Raw genomic sequence first — 20,042 nt, 5'->3', positions numbered from 1 at the left:
TTTCCCTTTCCACATGTCCTCACTTTACAGTGACCTCCTTGCCTATTTCTATTTACAGTTGCCCTCTACAGCAGCTTGAGGCTCAGAGATTACAGTGATTTAGGAAATAACATAGGTTGAAATAAGTGAAAGCTGGTGTAATAAAGAGCAGTTGGCTTGGGGTGGGTCAAAAGACCTGAATGAAAATCATGATGCTGCCATTCCTTACCTATGCTCCTGGATCTAAGGGAACACCTTTTAACTGGCCTCCCAGGAATTCTCAAAAAACAATTTTATCTGTGCTTGGAGTGGGTCAGGAGACCTGAATGAAAATCATGATGCTGCCATTCCTTACCTCTGCTCCTGGAGCTAAGGGAACACCTTTTAATTGGTCTTCCAGAAATTCTCAAAAAACAATTTTGTCTGTACTTCACTGGCCAAAACTTGGTCAAATGGCCCTGTCTAACTGCAACACAGCCTGAAAAAGGTAACCTTTATTTCATATGTCTGGGTAAAAAGCAGGGCTCTTTTTTTATTTTTTTTAAAGGAAAATTGGAGAATGAATAATGGGAGGTATCTGCTAGTCTTTGTTAGACGAAGCCTATTGTGTTGAGAAAGTGGCTTTTAAACGAAATGAAAATGCTCAAAAATAAATTATGGGATACATTGATGTTATGAGATAGATAGATAACGTATGTTTTTGTCCACAGTTCCTGGCTCATAACTACCATAGTCCTTGTTACAGTAAGCAAACTCTCTCTCTGACTTTCTCCTGCCTTCCTTTCACCTTCCCACAGCAGGACTCTAATCTGATTGAGGATCATAAGACTCTCATTCCAGGGAGCATCCTGCCCCATACTTTGGAGGAAGGAATGCTGCACAGAGAGCTCAAGAAGAATCTGAACAGACAGGTCTGCTGGGTTTAGATCATACCTTTTTTATCCAGTCACATTTCGACATGGTTGTCCATGTTTCAGTCATGCCTATGAAGTCCCCATAAAAAGACCTCATAAGAAGTCCCCAGTGAAGTCCCGATAAAAAGATCCAAGAGGGCAGAGTTTGGGAGTTTCCAGATAGCTGAACAAGTTGAGGTTCCTGGAGGGTGGCATACCCAGAATAGCAGGGAAGCTGCTTGCCCCTTTCCCCATACTCTATCCTACACATCTGTATTAGTCTGTCCTCTGCTACTAATGAAGACATACCCGAGACTGGGTAATTTATAAAGGAAAGAGGTTTGATGGAGTCACAGTTCCACAATCATGGCAGAAGGCAAAGGAGACGCAAAGTCACATCTTACATGGAGGCAGGCAAGAGGGCGTGTACAGGGGAACTCCTCTTTATAAAACCATCAGATCTCATGAGACTTAGTCACTGTCATGAGAACAGCACAGGAAAGACTTGCCCCCATGATTCAGTTACCGCCCATTGGGTCCTTCCCGTGACACATGGGAATTATGGTAGCTAAAATTCAAGGTGAGATCTGGGTGGGGACACAGCCAAACCGTAGCATCTCTTCATCTTTATGCTTTGCAGTATCCTTTATAATAAATCCATAAATGTAATAAGTGTTTCCCTGAGTTCTGTGAGCTGCTTTAGCAAATTATTTGAATCCAAAGAGGGATCACGTGAACCCCACCTTGAAGCCAGTCAGTCAGAAGTTCTGGAGGCCAGGACTTGTAAATTTCACTGAAGAGGGCAATCTTGGGAACTGAGCCCTTAACCTGTGGGATCTAGCACTATCTCCAGGTACACAGTGTCAGAATTGATTGGAGGACACCTAGTTGGTGGCTGCTGCAGAATTGATTGATTGCTTGGTGGTGGGGAGAACCTCCTCCCACCTCACATTTGGTCACAGAAGTCTTCTGTGATGATTGTGTTGGTCTGAGAGCAGAGGAAAAACATGGTTTAAGCGTTTACAAACAAATACCTATTTGATAAAATAAATGGTTTATCCTTTTGGTTTTGGTAATATAGAATCAGTCATAAAAATCTTTTAAATATAACTAAATACCACACTGTACTTATAAGAAATTGAGGGAAATTGCCAGGGACAGAAATAAAGAAGGAACTAATAACTACAATGGTGTGTGAACTGTGACTTACTTGGGGGAAGAGAGGGGTCATGATTCATGGAATTCTAGGCACTTGGACTTTAGTGCTTATGCGCGGACAGGAAACTAGACCTTGGGAAGTTGGAAGTGAGATGCCACCTACTGAAAGCCAGAATTCTCATCAAAAGGATGGACAAGGAAAAAATGTTATGTCTGGTATCAGTTGATGACATGAAAGCTGCAAATTTCCTCCTGCGCTCAGAATAGGAAAGAAGAGTCTCCTGAGAATGTATACACATGGCTCCATACCACCTCATATGGGTTCAGAGTTAGAACTTACATTACCCAAGCAGAGAAGGAGCAGGCATAGCTGGCAGAAAGAAATGCAGAACTTCTTTGGAAGGAAAAGCCCTTAACACTGGCCATATGTGATTCCTATGGATAAAATCTAGATGAGAATGAGCTCGTAATCCAAAGTACAAAATATATGAACTTCTGTGATCAAGAGTCAGTAAACTCAATGATTGGATTCCTAACATCTGGATAATAGGATAATTTGGTTGGGTCTGTAAATTAAGAATATGCAAAGTGATTGAAGATACAATGAAAAATTAGCATGAAAAAGCAGATTGCTTTAAAGATTAAAATAGAACTTCTAGAAATGTAAATATAGCCATTGGAAGCCAGGTAGGCTAGACAGCATATAAGAACTGTAGCAGCAGTTAATAATCTGAAAAATAATTTTGAAGAAACTGCACAGAATGTAACATAGAAATGAAGATATGTCAAATATTATGAAATATTTTAAAAATGTGGAAAATAGACTGAGACAGTCTAAAATTCATCTGTTAGGGGTTACAGATAAGGAGGAGAGAGAGTGAGAAAGGCAGTATCCCAAGAGATAATGGTTGAAAAGTTCCCAGAAAGGAACAAAGACATTAATCTTCAGATTCATAAGTCCTTAGCAGGATAAATAAAAATAGTCACATTGAAGTGAAACTGTAAAATCAAAGATAAAGAGAGACAGGACAGACTTCCTACAAAGGGACTGCAGTTGGCCTGTTTATAGACTAATCCACTGCAACAGACAGAAGCCAGAGGACAGTGGGCTGTATCTTCAAAAGTGGGAGAAAATAACTGCCACTTAGACTTCTATACCTCGGAAAGTTATTTAGGAATGAGAACAAAATAAATTTATTTTCATAAGAGACTGGGAGTTTACCAGTATCTGATCATCATTGAAAGAACCATTGAAGAGTGCATATCAGGAAGAAATGAAATTAATTAACATAAAAAGGGGTGAAATTCAAGAAGCAACGGAGAACAAAGGAAGTAGTAAAGATGAGAGCAGTTATTAACCATTGATTGTGTATAACAACAATAATAATTCTTTTAAAAGAAGTTAACAATGAAGTGAATTTCAAATAGTGAACAACTGATACACAAGACAGTGAGGCATGATGAGTTAAAGTGTTTAATGGGGGAAACCAAAATCCCTGCTTCATGTCATAATTATCCAGGTGGATTAGAATCCTACATGTGATAAGTAAAACTTTGAGATATTTAGAGGAATATGTATGTTTTGGTGTTTGAAACAAGATAAAAAGCAAAACCTAGAATGGAAAATACTACATTTCATTTCCTTTAAAATATTTAATAAAATAAAAAGAAGTCCTGGAATGGAAGAAGATATTTATAGTACATAGCCCTCACAAGGACTATATATCCTAAATGTGTAGGTCTACAAATTAATAAGAAAAAGGAAATACAACAGAAAAATGAAATAGAAATTCACTGGCCTTAAAGAAGGCAAAGGAGTAGCAAAGTCACATCATACATAGAGGCAGGAAAGAGAGCATGAGCGGGGGAGCTCCCCTTTATAAAACCATCAGATCTTGTGTGACTTATTCACTATCACAAGAACAGCATGGGAAAGACCCACCCTCCTGATTCAGTTACCTCCCATTGGGTCCCTCTCATGAGACTTGGGAATTATGGGAGCTACAATTCAAGATGAAATTTTGAATAGAATCTTCTCCACAACTACCACTTACTTGTTTCATTTTGTTTTATTGAGACAGGGTCTCACTCTGTCACTCAGGCTGGAGTATGGTGGTGTGATCACCCCTTACTGCAGCCCCAACGTCCTGGGCTCAAGATATCCTCTTGCCTCCACTTCCTGAGTAGTTGGCACTACCGCATACATCACCACACCCAGGTAATATATGTTTTAAAAAATTGTAGAGACAGGTTGCCATTGTGTTGCCCAGGCTGGTCTCAAACCCCTGGACTCAAGTGATCCTCCCACCCCAGCCTCCCAAAGTGCTGAGATTTTAGACGTGAGCAGTGCACCCAACCTATGTCTTTGAACCTGGTCTAGGTGCATATACTCCGTAATGTGCTGGACATTTATGAGCTTATTATGGATCCATGCAAATAAACAGTACACAGTTCTGTATTTCGGGGATAGATAACTCCATTTCTTTGCACGTCAGCCATTTTCTCTTCTTTCATTGGTAACTGAATATTTCAGACTGGGACCATTTCAGACTTTTAGATGATGAGGCTAAATTTCTAAACAAGACTCTTCAAGTAAAAATTTTAACCCATTTATGTCTATTGTTCCATTATATCCTGGGACACTGAAACACGAAGACTGAGGGAAGAAGGGTGGTAGAGCATGAGGCAGTGAGACCCACAAGAAAAAGCCAGGCAGTTGGAATAGTTTTATCTCCTGTCACATATTTGGAGAATATCTAACTCGTAGTGCCACAGAGGTTCTAGATATTTGTAAACTTTGGGCCTGGAGTTGAGGAGCCAAACATTATTTCTGGACCTAGCTAGTTAATAACACATCAAGAGGCAGATTCTCTCGATTCTGTGGGCCAAGGGAAAAGGCAGTATTTGCATGTAGTTTTCATTTAATCTTTACAGTCTGTGGGCTTAGTATTTATTTGTCCATTTTATAGTTGAAAATGCTGAAGTTTGCAGAAAGTAAATTATTTTTCCCAAGGTTACCTAACCAGGAAGGGATGAAGCTGGCATTTGAATATAGGCCGGAAGGATTACAAAACCCGTATACTTTCATTCCAATATACCAAGTTGTGTAATGTGAAAAAACACTGGGTTGTGTGTTGCAGTACTGAAGTTCTGGTCCCAGACCCATTTGCTGCCTGTGTGACCCTGTTGAAGGCCCTTGTAGATTAACTCTTTTGTACAGTTGCACTAATAATATATGTTCTGCTTGTCTTTTAAAAAATAGTACTCCATTCCAAAATTTATCTACATCTTTACGTACATATATTCCTATAAAACATGAACTTTTGTTTTTTTACCCATTTTTCTACAACCTGTTTTTTTCACCCTAGTGTGTATCTTGTGACTGTTTCTATGGTAGCACCTCTATATCTACCATACCCCTTTTCATAGTCACAAACTATTCTATGGGTGTGCATAATTTATTTGACCATTGTCCTGCTGCTGGAAATTTTGATTGTTTCTATTTCTTCACTATTGGAAACATGCTGCAATGACTATTCAAGGATCTTAAGTACCTGCAAATATTAAATTACTGGGTCTATAGCTATTAAATGTTAATAGAAACTTAAAATTATTTTTCAAAATGGTACACTAAGATTTACTTCTACATTTAATAAGTAATGGGCAGTTTTCTTACAAGTGCTGTATCCCTGAACAATATACACATATTTTTGTAAATTTTAAATATAATATGTCCTTCTATAATGTATTTATTTTATTTAATATTATATTTAGGAAATTTATACATATTGACACATGTACTTGTAGTTAATTTACTTTCATTAGTGTAAAATATACTACTTTATTAATATTTCATTACACTGATATAATTAACATTTTTATTGATATTTTTGTGAAGATTGATCAGTGATCAGTTTATATAGTCCCTGTTTATTAAAAACAAAATTAACAAGCACCTTATTCTGTTACTCAGATCCTTTTTCTTACTTGGCTTCTCTATTTGATCTGTCCATTTCTAGTTGAGATGTATTCAACTCTCAGCCGTGATTGTGAATTGATAAATTTTCATTGCCATTCTCTAACCGTTTGTGCATTATGTAATTTTAAGCTGTTTAGTTCGTGTGTGTAATATCTTTTTGGTGATTGCTCTTTTTCATTGGGGGAGTTTATACCTGTCCTATTTGTTGTGATTGAGAACATGTTTGCATTTATTTTTGCTGTATTATTATGAGCATGTGTTACTTCTTTATCACCTGGCATTAGAATGGTCCTGTTTCTTCTTATTTTTCTCCCTCTAGTAGTTTGAAAGTCATACATCCTGTTTCTGGTCTTCTATTGGTTACACATAACATTTAAAGACTTGTTTATATACATCTGAAACTTGAGGAAAAATGAGTATCAGAAAATTTTTTATTCCAAAAAAGACAGTTCATTGAACATGTTTTATTAAATGGCCCTCCCCACCTCATATTTTTCTGAAGTCTACTGCAATATTAGTACTACATAGGTATTGGTTTTTTAATATTATGTTTTAATTTTTTTATAGTTTAATTTTTAAAGGAATCACAATTTAACAATTATAGTAAGCTTCACACCCACATTCGCTCATTCATTTATTCAGCAAATATTTGAGAGCCTGCTAGAAGCCAAAAACTTTTGTAGGAACTGGGGAAACTAAAGTGTGCCAAGTAAACAAAAAATTCCTGCATTCGTGGAATTTATATTGTGGAATGCAGGAGACAAATTTTGTGGTTCTCAGCATATTTATAATATTTGAAGGCTAGATGAGATCATCAAGTGGGTAATTGTAGATTTAAAAGAGGAAAGGCGGTCCAAGGATTGGCCCTAGGGCAGTATGTAGTTGGGAAGTACCAGCAAAAATACCAAAAAGGAATACCCGGAGGGATAGGAGGAAAAGCAAGGAGTGAAATCTTAGAAACAGAAAATAAATTATTTCAAGGGGAAATGAGCCACCACCTGTGTCAAATGCTATAAGATGAAAACTGAGAAGTGATCTTTGGATTTAGCAACAAGGAGGTCATTGATGACCTTGACAAGCAGTTTTGGTGGCATGGTAGAGGAGAGAGCCTTGCTGGAGGAGTAAGATAAAAAAAGAATGAGAGGAAATATAAACAACACTCTCCAGTAGCCTTGCTGTAAAGGGAAGGAGAAAAATGGCAGGGAGGAGAACAAAAAGGTAGCTAAATAGAGACGTGGGACAAGGCACTTTCTAAGGTGGGAGGAATAGGAACGTGTGTAAGCTGAAGAGAAGTATACAGTGGAAGAGGAAAAAATAGGTTGGCAGGGCCAGGGTAGTATTGCTGAACCAAAGTCTTTGAATAGGCAGGAAAAGAGGAGGTCTACACGCTGAACCACTATGCTATACTGCCTCTAGAGAAAAAGACTTTCATTTATATTATCTTTCAATCAAATAATGAGATGATGTATGTGAAAATACTTTAAAAACTTCTAAATAACCCTATAATGTAAGCTACTATAATAATACAAGTAGAGACTTAATTTTTTTTGTTGACATGATACATGATATTTGTATGTATTTATGGGGTATGTATGATATTTTGATACATGCATACAGTATGTAATGATCAAATCAAGGTATTTAGGTTATCCATCCCCTTGAACATTTATCATTTCTTTGTGTCAAGAACATTTCAAATCTTCTAGCTCTTTTTTAATATATGAATTTTATTATTAATTATAGTGACCCTACTGTGCTACTGAACTCTAGAATTTATTTCTTCTTACTATGTTTATACTCAGTAACCAATCTGTCTTCATTTCCCCAACCCCCACTCACCCTTCCCATAGTCTGGTAACTATCGTTGTGCAATTAGAGGCCTTAAAAATTATAAATGGTCAGTTGGTTTATCTAGCAACTTTTAAAATCTTTGATCTCAGCCAGGGAGATACTATTGGCTTTTCTTCAGCTGTGTGTATTTCCACACAGACACATTTACTAAGCATCAAAACATTTCACTTAGAGTACTTGGGATTTTCCCACACTGGGAATTTGAGGTTTAACCTTTCGACCACCCAGCAAGCAAAGAAAATGCTACCTCTTTTATCTTCAAGATGCCTTTAAATAGGCCTGAAGCCATTTGGGAAAACCAAATGTAATATTTCCATAAACATCTTTTTTAGCTACTTGAATAGAATCCCATGCAAGTCCATAAGATTCTTGCCCAGATAATGTAGTGTAGAAATATAAATTTACAAGATTATTTACTTTTCTGTTTTATAAAAATGTTGGTACAGTTGCCAACATGAGGTAAATCCTAATACCAGTGCACATTCCCTACATGAAATTAATACATTTTAAAATCACTCTTTATTTTTAAAATTTTTGATTTGATTTAGTATAAAACAAATGTGTCTTAAAGAAACTAATAAGGATGAGTAATCTAAATAATTTTGGTGAATACAAATGGTTTTAATTTTTTCTTCTTTCATTGTTCATTCTCATTTCTCTGTTTCATGGTTGCTAAAAGGTAAGGTATTATGCAGAGTAAGGTATTATGCAGTTTAGATAATTGATATAATTGTTTTGAATTGCCTCTTTTAGGGTATTATCAGCTGGTAGGTGTAAGTTTCTCTAATTGTCAAGTAGTGAATCCTTTATCTGGCATTTAATCTTGCCTCCCTGGGAAAACTAGACCTTACCACTCAGTAAATTTTTGAATTGCTGACCTGAAGTAACGTGAGCCTGTGCCTTGGCAGTGAACCTTTGCTTTCTGTTTTCATAGGAAGGCTAATGATGTACTCTGTTGCCTGAAGGCCCTAGCTAGCCTCACTACCTTAACAAGTAACATCTAAGTACTTGTTGCAAAGGTCTGAGTTTGGAAATTCCAGAGAGGATAATTGTATTGACACTGTATTTTTATTTCTCTTGGAAAGATGAGGTAACTTAAAAATGAACCTTTTGTCATTTTTTAAGCTTATCATCTTAGTTCTGTCAGCATGACTTACAGCATCCTCACAGTTACCTAAAAAGAATTACTAGTTAATTTTTATGAAGCAATCATGTATATTTTTATTATTTCCACATAAATTCTCATAAATAGCCCACAAATTCTCAGTAAAACAGGAGAAATAGAGCTTTCTAGAGGTAGAAAGAAGAAGATTCCCTAAACGTTTTTAGCAAATGTGAAAAGGGTGTCAGGCAATTCCTATAAAATAATTTCCTAGAAGGTCTAAGGTGTAATTTTCTAGAAGGAGTAGCATGAAATGGCAAATTTCAGTTATCTTTTAGCTCTCAATTTCTGTGATTTCATGTTTCTACTGTGTGGCCTCACACTTATAAATAAGATAAGTCGTGTGCCGAATCTATGGTCTGTGCTTGGGCAGTTTTCTGCAGGAGCTTTGCAAGGTCTTTTTGATAGAAAAAAAGTTCCATTTCAGCAAAATTTTCCACATCTAAAAATACTGCAGTGATACCTCACCTTGAACTTTACAATGTCTTTATTTTCCTATTTGGTGAAAAATAGCACTATAAAAAGTTTCACATATCTAGTTAGAATATTCCCATATGAAGCCAAGAAATTGTAACATTATTACATTTAATGGGTAATGTTTGACAAAATCATACATGCCATGATTTCATTACTTTGAAGTTTGATGATTATATTGTATTTTCAGAATGGATTTTACTATATGAATGAAAGAAGTGAAGTTGTTAGGATTTAAAACTTAAGTTTATGTACATACATGTATTTGCAGGGAGTTTTATATTTTGTTTCTGTTACTTAGATTCTAGATTTAGAATTTTTTGGTTATTTTTGTTAGATACTTTGAGTATAACAATCTGCCGCCAAGTTTAGGAATAATTCAGTTGTATAATTACAGAGCAAAATGTGAAGACCTATAGGTGGTTGAGTCGGTTTTTGTAAATTAAACTGTAGGTTAGTAATAATACTTACTGTTCAGTCTCCCTTAAATAACGTGGGTAGGTTTGTGGAGGAAGAGCAAAAAACATTTGTTTACATTCAACATCTGTTAACATTCAAGGACTGAGGACCAGACCCAAATGTTTTCTTTTTCTTTTTCTTTTTCTTTTTGAGATGGAGTCTTGCACCATCGCCAGGCTGGAGTGCAGTGGCACGATCTCGGCTCACTGCAGCCTCTGCCTCCCAGGTCCAAGCGATTCTCCTGCCTCAGCTTCCCAAGTAGCAGGGATTGCAGGTGCCCACCAGCATGCCTGGCTAATTTTTGTGTTTTTAGTAGAGACAGAGTTTCACCATATTGGCCAGGATGGTCTCGATCTCCTGACCTCATGATCCCTCTGCCTCAGCCTCCCAAAGTGCTGGGATTACAGGCATGAGCCACCGTGACCAGCCCCAAATGTTTTCTTAATCTCACTGCAGTGTTTTGAGAAAAGGTCAGAGTTAAAGAAGCATTTTGCCAAATTTGGAAAACAAGACCAGGGAGCATACAAGTGCAAATATTAAATTTCAAGCCGATGGTGGCTATGATTAAGACTTTGGGAAGAGAGATACAGTCTGCAGAGGCTAAAATGGATGAAACTGTCAACCTAAGTGAATCACAGCAGTTTAGTGTTTCCTGAAACATTGATGAAGGTGATTTAGAAGTGTTACCTCCCGTGAGGCTTTTAGTTCTACACATGTGGTTGGTTTTGGAAGTGAGTCTCTCCAAGTCTTTCTTAAATTTACTCTTAATGTTTTTATTTTCAGTCCTTTATATTCCATGAGTCCCTGATGTTGTTACCTGAAGTTGGTATGACAGAGACTGCAAACTGTTGGCCACAATTTCTTCTCCTTTTCCATAATAGTTAGGGTATAGACGTCCAACTCTTCATTTTCCATCATTCCTTGCACTGAAGTGTGGCTGTGTGGCTTACCTTCTCTTCAGTTGAAGGTGAGCAGAAGTGATTTATACCACTTCTAGGCCTGGCTTATAAAAGCTTCCCACATGAACTTCTCCCATACTTTATTTCCCTCTCCCGTGGTTGACAATGACAGAGACATCATCTGCCTCGGTCTCTGAATGACTATATAAAGCAGAGCTCCTTGATCCAACTCCCAGCCCCAGTCCTAGTATGTTCTCTCAGAACTCTTATATGAGAAAGAGATACAAACACTTGTGTTGTGTGGGAGCCATTACATTTGAGAAATTAGCCTACCCTGTCTAATACAGTAGAGAAGGGATTAATTGGTGAAGGTCTTGATCATTGAGAAGGGAGATGATTGTTTCTGGATACAGGTGAATTAACTGTCAGCTAGACGTGTCTTTTAAGTTCTCCTAGTATGAAAGTTCACCTAACTGCCTGCCTGTAGGTTCAACCTCACCACATACACTAAGAGCCACAGAATATAAGGAGCTTTAGATTAATAGCTAATTGGTCACTTGACATTATGAATGTAACTTATTGATCTCTGTGATTTAGCCCCAGTCTTCTATCCCAATCCCATGTTTCAGATTCCTACCTTAGAATGTCACTTAAAAAATCCCAGTCACCTTATGCCGGTTCCCCAGGGACTACATTTCTTCTTCCTGAATCAAGGCTCCTCTTATCTACTTATCTCTTCCTTGAATAGTGGGCTCCAGCCAATTTGCCTGCTGCTTGAACCTCGTTGTAATCTCCTCTGTTCCTGGCTGAGGTCCATAGTCTGGGTCTTGAAGTTGATTTAGGATTGTGCCAAATGAATCATACACTGCATCTCCCATACCTTTCCTGTCTGGCTTCTTGTTCCCTCCACTGCTGCCTGCTCCTGCAATCCTCCGTGTAGTGCTCTCCTCAGTCTTGCTCATTTGAATCTCTTCCGAGTGATATTTGTTTTTCTTTTTCTCGCAAGAACTTAGGGCTCAAGGAATTCATGATTGTATGGAAGAGACAAATAGATAAACAGATAATTGCAACCTGGTGTGAATGGAGGAAAGGAGTACAAGTGATATAATAGGGATATATAAAGGAAATCACTAAGATTTTTCCAGATACTGTGTTGGCTTGCAGGAAAGCTGTGTGGTCAGGGTCTAAGGTATGCTATTGCAAGGGATGTGATTAATTAGGAATCGATGTGGAGCAGTAGCTTATACAGTAGAGAGGGTGTGGCAGCAGCAGTTTTCTGGAATGTGGCCTTCCTGAGAGTCTGAGTAAAAGAATCACATATTTCATTTGATATGGAACACCATGGATTCATTTCCTTGGCAATAACTGGAAAAATACTGGAGTCATCGCCAGAGAAATTGCAAAGTGCAGGAAACTGAAGTAGATCTAAAATATTCCTGGAGCTGGCCATGGCAGAGACCATTATAGTTTCCAGAGTTTATCCTGTGCTCTGATGGAAATTAGACTCATTCTTGTTTCTGTCAACAGGTTAAGCCTAGAGTTTGGTTAGTATTAGCTTAGTTGATTTTATGAGGCTCTTATCAGTAAATAACCATTGAATGTGTTGATAACTAGCAGAGCTCTAAACAGACAGAGTTTAGAAAGAAGCATTAAGGAGATCTGGTTAAGTAGCAGCCTAACACCAAGTCCTGGGGTGGGTAGGTAAGCATGCACTGCAATTCCAGAGGGAACCTGTGGAGCAGGAGGAAGACGTCTCAGGCACAGGTTGACAGGAACGCAGGTACAGACACTGGGAAATCAGGGATGGGTTGGTTCTAAGGAGAAGGAGCAAATCAGGAGCTCAGTTCTTGTTCCCAGAACGTAACAGGCGACACCTTGATCTCCGGCCTGAGATTATGTGGTTACCTCCAACTTGGAACAGGATTGGTTCCAAAACTCATATGAAAACAATAATTCAAGGTTCAAACAGTATTAATTATATTCAATCTCTAAGAATTTTTAATTAGAGCAAATTTTTAACATTGATAATCGGCTATAACTTAATATGTTGTAATTAATATGTTATAATCTACAGAAATTAAGAATTTTTCTCATATAATTCCTTTCTTCTATAACTCCTCTCAGTTTCTTCCTTACCCATTTGCAAATGGTCTCCTCCTATATGACCACTTTTGAAAGGCACATTTTAAAGTATATAACACTGAATTGATGATAATGGTTTTCAGTTTAGCGGTTTATGGTTTAACAAATGAATGAATATAATTCAGGTTTTCTTGGCTTTAAGGTTAGCTTTCCCTGTTGACCTTTTTTTCGTTTGTTGTTGTTGTTGTTGTTGTTGAGACGGAGTTTCACTCTTGTTGCCCAGGCTGGAGTGCAATGGTGTGATCTCAGTTCACTGCAGCCTCCACCTCCCAGGTTCGAGTGATTCTCCTGCTTCAGCTTCCCAAGTAGCTGAGATGACAGGCACCTGCCACCACACCTAGCTAATTTTTTTGTATTTTTAGTAGAGATGGGGTTTCACCCATCTCTGTTGGCCAGGCTGGTCTCGAACTCCTGACTGCAGGTGATCCCCCCGCCTCGGCCTTCGAAAGTACCCTATTGACCTTTGACATAATATACTTACTGACAAGTTTCTACTGCATTGGCAATTTGTGATGCCAAAAGTACCATTTACTGAAATAATGCATAGTAATGAAAGATATTTCCGTTGATTTTAGTAGGATTTTTAAATTAGAAATTAACGTTTAAAAGATATATTGGATCTAGGTAAGCAAAAAAGGTACTTAAAAATGAAGTAGATCAGCCAATGAAACCTATTCCTAGTAATATAAGGATATACCCCTAATCACAGAACCACAGATTCATTGTTCTCCAGTGAAATGGCTATGTGTGTTTTTTAAAAGGTCCAGAACATGAATGTGATACAAGATCATTGTCATTTGTAAGCAAGAAAGACTCACAAGAGGTTTAGTAAACTGCTTTAATGTCTTCTTCCTCTTTTATTATTGTTTTTTTTGATTGAATGTTTATAATTGTGATGTTAAAACTTCAGAGAGTGTGGGTTTTTTTTTTTTTTTTTTTTAAACGCTGGAAAGTTCAGAAGCAAAGCTAAATCTCTGAAAGGTCTGAGTTCCTTGTGACCCTTTGATAGTCTGCTGGCAAGCTGCTGCCTCTTTCTCAGAGGTTCCAGTAGGAGGAGTATACTCAGCAGAACTTCATGGGCTGCTCCAAGTCAGTCTCCTATGCAGTCTGAAGTTTAGCTTGGTCAGAACTGTATCATAGTAACAAACGATAAATTATTCATCTTATGCCATTAGATCATTCTCTAAGTAAACAGTCTATTGATAAACTACAGAGAAATAAGCATATGGATTCTTGAAGTGTTTGAAAGTAGTTAGGTGTATGTAGGCAGAACATGATTAAACCAAGCTTATTTACTTGTTTTTGTCCTAAAACAGTTTTAGTTAATGTTGGTAATCTTCCAATTGACTAATTATTTTATAATATTTCATTTGTGTGTAATAGGCACACAGCAAGTACCTGTTGAATGAGTGAATGAATTTACATTAAGTCATTTGTTGACATTAAATATTCATCTTAGAAACTATACAGGCTTAAAAGAATGCAAATAATAGTTTTGTCCAATATAGTTTGAGTTTTTGTTTGAGGATTCCTATTTATGCTGCTACTCATCCAACACATTTTAAATATTTGTTTGGGGACTAATATTTACGTTTCTATTCTGATAAAAAGGTGAAGAAACAAGAGGACCAAATGATCTCTGAGGACCAATCTGACTCTAAACTCATTTTAAGGGAACAGAGGAGGCCAGGTGAATACCAATTCCTGATATAAGGTGGAAGATAATTATCAAAACTAACAGCAGACATTGCTTTTATTGGCAATTCATTAGAAGCATTCTCTTCAAAACAGAAAAAGTCAACAGTGCTTAATATTACTGATAATATTCAACATCATTTTTATAGACCTACAACTCTAGCAATTAAGGCAATGAAAATGAGATATAAATGCTGAAAAGGAGAAGCTACAACTGTCACCATTTTGAAAGAATTTGTGATTACCTACTTAGCAAATCTGAGAAAAAAGTTAAGATTAGTGAAGGAATTTATTAAGATAGTTGGATATGAAGCAAATATACTAAAGTTAATAGCCTTTCCACACATAAAAAATAACCAACTGAAAGTGTAATAGAATAAAAGATCCCATTCCCGATTCAAATTACACAGAAATTATGAAATGCTTAGGAGTAAATCTACCAAAAAATTTTTAAATTTATATGAAGAAAACTTCATAACTTTATTGAAAGACATAGTTGAAGACTTGACTAAATAGACATCTGTGTTCCTAGGTTGGAAAAATCAATATTGTGAAACTATCAATTCTCCCAAATTTCATGTCATCTCAAACAAAATACTAGTAGGATTTGTGCAATAGAATTTGATACATTGATTTCAAAGTTTACCTTGAATAGAAAATTACATATGTGTCATTACATATATTTTTAAAAAGATTGGCAGTAAGGTACAGTCTTGTTTTAACGTCAAAACATATTCAAAAGACATAGTCATTAAAACAGTATGGTATTTGAGTAGAAAGAGACAAATAAGTCTGTAGAAGAGAATAGAGAACTTAAAAACCAACACAAGTATTGCATTCCTATTCTGCTCTCTGTCCTGTCTCATTCTCCCACCAGATGAGCTGAGTTCTCCTGGTTGATGATAAGTAGACTATTCTGGGATCAGATGAATTTACTGGGTTATCATGGGGAAATTGTTTACTTGTTGTTGCTTTTTTTGAGACGGAGTCTCGCGCTGTCACCTAGGCTGGAGTGCAGTGGTGTGATCTTGGTGCACTGCAGCCTCCACCTTGTGGGTTTCAAATGATTTCAAGTGATTCTCCTGCCTCAGCCTCCCAAGTAGCTGGGATTACAGGCATGTACCACCACACCAGACCAATTTTTGTATTTTTAGTAGAGACAGGGTTTCACCATGTTGGCCAGGCTGGTCTCGAGCTCCTGACCTCAAGTGATTCGCCTGCCTCGGCCTCCCAAAGTGCTGGGATTACAGGCATGAGCCACTATGCCTGGCCGTTACTTACTTTTAACCAGTCCATTTTTCATCTGAGTGGTATTAATGTGTTTTATTAGACTACGTACTTTATTACACTAAATTGAGCAGAGACAATGGAGGAAGCAATGAGTTGGTGGTACTGGCAAGCCCTTTTAAGCACCAGGCCTCTGGTTATCTCTTTTGTACATATTCTATTTTTTTTTTTTTTCTTGGGGCACAAACCTGTTCCAAACTCCTTCCTGACCTTCCTTTAAAGTGGTGGTAAATATAAATGTGGGCACAGACCTAATACCATTGTCAAAAGCCCCACTTAATACTATTGCTAAGACAACAGGAGTGGATTCGTAAAGTGGAGTTTTAATGAAAACCTTCAACTCTGCTTAGTGAGATTTCTTCTCATTCCCTTGCTCAGGTGGTTAAAGAATGCAAGCTTTTCTACAGTTCTGCATGTTTTCTCTCACTTCAGCATAGGATGGATTAGAGGTAACAATCACAGTTAGGGCATTACTATAAAACTGTAGGGAAGTAGTAATGAGTCCCTGAACAAAGGTGGTGGCAGTGGTTTTGATACGTGAAATTAGAGGACTGCAGACTTTGTTAGTTGACTGTTAGTAGAGGTAAAGGAGGAGGAGAAACTGTCAGCATTAGCTCATAGAAGGTGGATCACATTACCAGCTGCAGTGGTCAGGCGGGTTTGGTAAGCTGGGGGATTGATAGACTATGATTAAGGAAAGAAAGTTTGATGAGAAAACAGGCATCTCAGGAATAGTAGTAGCACCAGGTAGAAACAGAAGCCACAGATCAAGTCTGTATTAGGTCAGAGCAAATAGAGATGTTATAGGCAGAAACTTGGGGTGCAGAATGGTAGACCGAGGCATGCTACATCCAGATCATGGTGCAGAAACAGTGGGAGCTCCAGGCTGAGTGGTCTCCATGAAATTCACTGGTGATAAATCATGGTTGATTGATGTCACCTAGGGCCCAGGGAAATGGGCCTAGCAAGAAAAAGGCAGAAAAGTAAACTCTAGTCACAGACAAGGTTGGTTTCCCACCTTGAGAGGAAGAAGAACCCCCTGGGATATGCGTGTACAAGGGGACTAAGATGGTAGTCTGATACCCAGGGACTATTCAGGGAGATTATTGGTCGTTTTTACTAGTGAGCTCTTCAGTATCTCATGTCTCACCCACGGCAGAGCCAAAACAATATTCCAATACCTGTGGATACCTGAGCAACTGTTATCAATATACTGCTGAGCCAACTTGTCTTTGGTACCAGGTTGCTTTATCTTTCTAAAGCACCATTTTCTTTGAATCATTGCTTCACTTAAGAATCTCCTGAGACCATTTGTTTACTGTCAGATTAAACTCCAGGGCTTTAGTCTGGCATTCAGAAATCATTAACTCACCATCCTTTTACTACACTTTTCCATGAATGTGAATCCTCTGCCCAGGAAGATTATGGCCATCTTTCAAATATGCTGTAGAAACCCCAATGTTCATATCTTTTCTTGACATTTAAATTTATAATTTTTCCTGAAGCCTTCTTTTTAAACCCAACGTATAGCGCCTGTCTTGTATTTGCTTGCATTTAACCCATTCCGCTTCTCTGTTTGTGCCTTTTGTCTCTCCAGCTAGTATTCTGTCTTTCCATATAGATTGATACTCATTCCTTAAAGACAGACACCACAAATTTCATTTCTTATGCCATTAAAAGTGGGGAGCGAAACTTTTTTCCAGTTTTTATTTGACTACAACTGTAATGTTTTGAGAAGTCTTAGTCTTCAGAATGATGGAAAAGATTAATCATTTGCCTGGCTTTTCATTTAATAAGGTGTAACTTAGAAATAAAGTAGTGTTCTTGCCAAAAGTTTCTATGGGTTTTTTTGTTATGGCTTCTCAAGGTGCTAAATATTTAAACAGTTTTTTCTTGTATGAAATAATTTTATGAAATATGTGAAAATATAATTTGTGTGTTACCGACAATCATGTCAATTGCCATAAACTCCCTGAAGTCTGACTAAAAGGTCTTCTTTGACCTATCAGTTTCACTCCTAAGGATTAAGGGAGGCTAGGCAGGAGAATCGCTTGAACCCATGAGCGATCATGCCACTGCACTCCAACCTGGGTGACAGAGTGAGACTCTGTCTGGAAAAAAAGAAAAAAAGAAAAAAAAGAATTTATCCTGAGGAACTATTTATGGATATTTCTAAATATTTTCAAGGTTGGTCATTATGCCATTGTTTTGTAATATCTAAAGATTAGAAATCAACTGAATAACCTTGTAGAATTGTTTATGTTACACTATAAACATTTACTATGGAATATTATACAGTTAACAAACATGGTCTTCTACAGGAATAGTGACATAGGAAAATTGCCCTGAAGTTTTAGTAAGTAAAAAGGTCAGATTACTGAACCATATATATGGTATAATCCCATTTTCTTTGCCTAAAGAAAGCAAAAACAGTTCTATCTATAAATTTTTATATTCTGTCTTCCAATTTTATGCAGTAACTACTAGAATATTTAGTGACATAGAAAAATGGCCCTGATAATTGATAAGTGAAAAAGATCAGGTTATTGAACAGCATGTATGGTAAAATCCCACTTTTTTGCCAAAAAGAAAACAAAATTATACTTAACAAATTTTTTAAAATTCTGTCTTCTCAATTACATGTAAGAGCTTTGCATTTCTGTTGTAATTAGGAAAAGAAATCCTTTTATTAAAAAAATAAATTTGCTCTAGTTACTTCAGAGAAAAAATAACAATGGAAAATTATCTGCAAGGAAAGATCTTGAAGGAAAAGAGACCCCTCAGCCCATATACAAACACTTTCTAATTCTATTAATTTTCAGCGAACTGAAGTTCTAGATAAAATTCAGACCAATGATGGTCACTATACTGTAGTGACCTAGAATTAGCAATTTCACTTCTAATCTAAATATTACCACTAAATGGTTTCCTTAGTGGTAGTTATAAGTAGCCTATTGGGATTTTACTTTATTCTTTTAGAAAATTAATGAATGTTAGTGAATAGACTTGTAATTAACTACATTAGCCTATAAGAGTGCAGAGTAGGCATTCAGCAGGTGCTGGTGTTCCTTCTACAGGTGCCACTGGCTCCATAATTTAATGCTCTCTAAGACTGAAGCTTAAGAAATAAACCAAAAACATCACAAATCACTTCTTCAAAGTGCCAGTTTAAAATCCTTAAGCTCTTAATGATATTTATTGTAGAATCCTTCAAATATTAATTAATTTTATTTATGTGAATAATTTATTTATAAAGTGATTAACTTTTCAGAAGATGTTGTTTTCACACTTCCTCATTTACTCTGTTAATTCACTTTCAACATAATTAAAAGTATCTTCTAGAGGGAGGTATTACTTCACATGATCCAAATTTATTTGCTTTCTTAACTTAGGTTGCTATTGGCAGAACAGACATTGAAGACTTAGACCTCTGTGCCACATCTCGGGAGAGGCGATTTCGTTTATTTGCTTCTATAGAATGTGAAGGGCAGTTATTCATGACTCCGTATGATTTTATTTTGGCTGTTACAACAGATGAGCCCAAAGGTAAGTATACTTTTGAAATTATCTTAATAATTGTATATTTTTTTTTATCTCTAGCTTGTAAATGTATGGCGCAGTATAAGTTTTTTAGAAGAACTGAGTAATGTGGTATTTCACATGATACTGTGCCATTCAATGTTACAAACTGATATTTCTTACAAACTCTTACATCTTTTCTCTTTTCAGAAACTTTCAATTGCTTTATCTTTCTCAGCTTAACACCACCTTACTTTTGATACTCTTTATAAAAGATTCATATTCTGCCTATTCATTCTTATATCAAACCTGAACAGAGTAGTTCAGAGGACTGGCTTTTGAGGTTAGCCCTGGGCAAGAATTCTACCTGTATCTCTTCTGCATTTGTCATAGCTCCTGCAGTGTAAATATATTAATAGTTTAATTGTTTCTCACCTTTTCATATATTAGAATAATGGTTCTCAAACTTTCTGGCAGTCTGTACATTCTTGCAAATCTCTTAATATCTAACTTAACAGAAGACAGCTGTATTCTCATACGTGCTT

The 20,042-nt window shown here is 36.9% G+C and overlaps 1 protein-coding gene across 1 annotated transcript in view; it reads left to right on the top strand.

Moving 5' to 3' along the window:
- MICU3 (mitochondrial calcium uptake family, member 3) overlaps positions 1-20,042 on the top strand; it is a gene marked incomplete at its 5' end in the record, with an annotated part of 96,474 nt that overhangs the window by 15,060 nt on the left and 61,372 nt on the right. The window contains one exon of the mRNA XM_011935082.1: positions 19,371-19,524. Within this exon, the coding sequence (XP_011790472.1) occupies positions 19,371-19,524 (154 nt within the window). The remainder of the gene's footprint in view (positions 1-19,370; positions 19,525-20,042) is intronic.

This window comes from Colobus angolensis, unplaced genomic scaffold (genome assembly GCF_000951035.1).
Source record: "Colobus angolensis palliatus isolate OR3802 unplaced genomic scaffold, Cang.pa_1.0 Scaffold14, whole genome shotgun sequence".
NCBI lineage: Eukaryota > Metazoa > Chordata > Mammalia > Primates > Cercopithecidae > Colobus > Colobus angolensis.
This window is presented reverse-complemented; position numbering and strand designations above follow the sequence as displayed.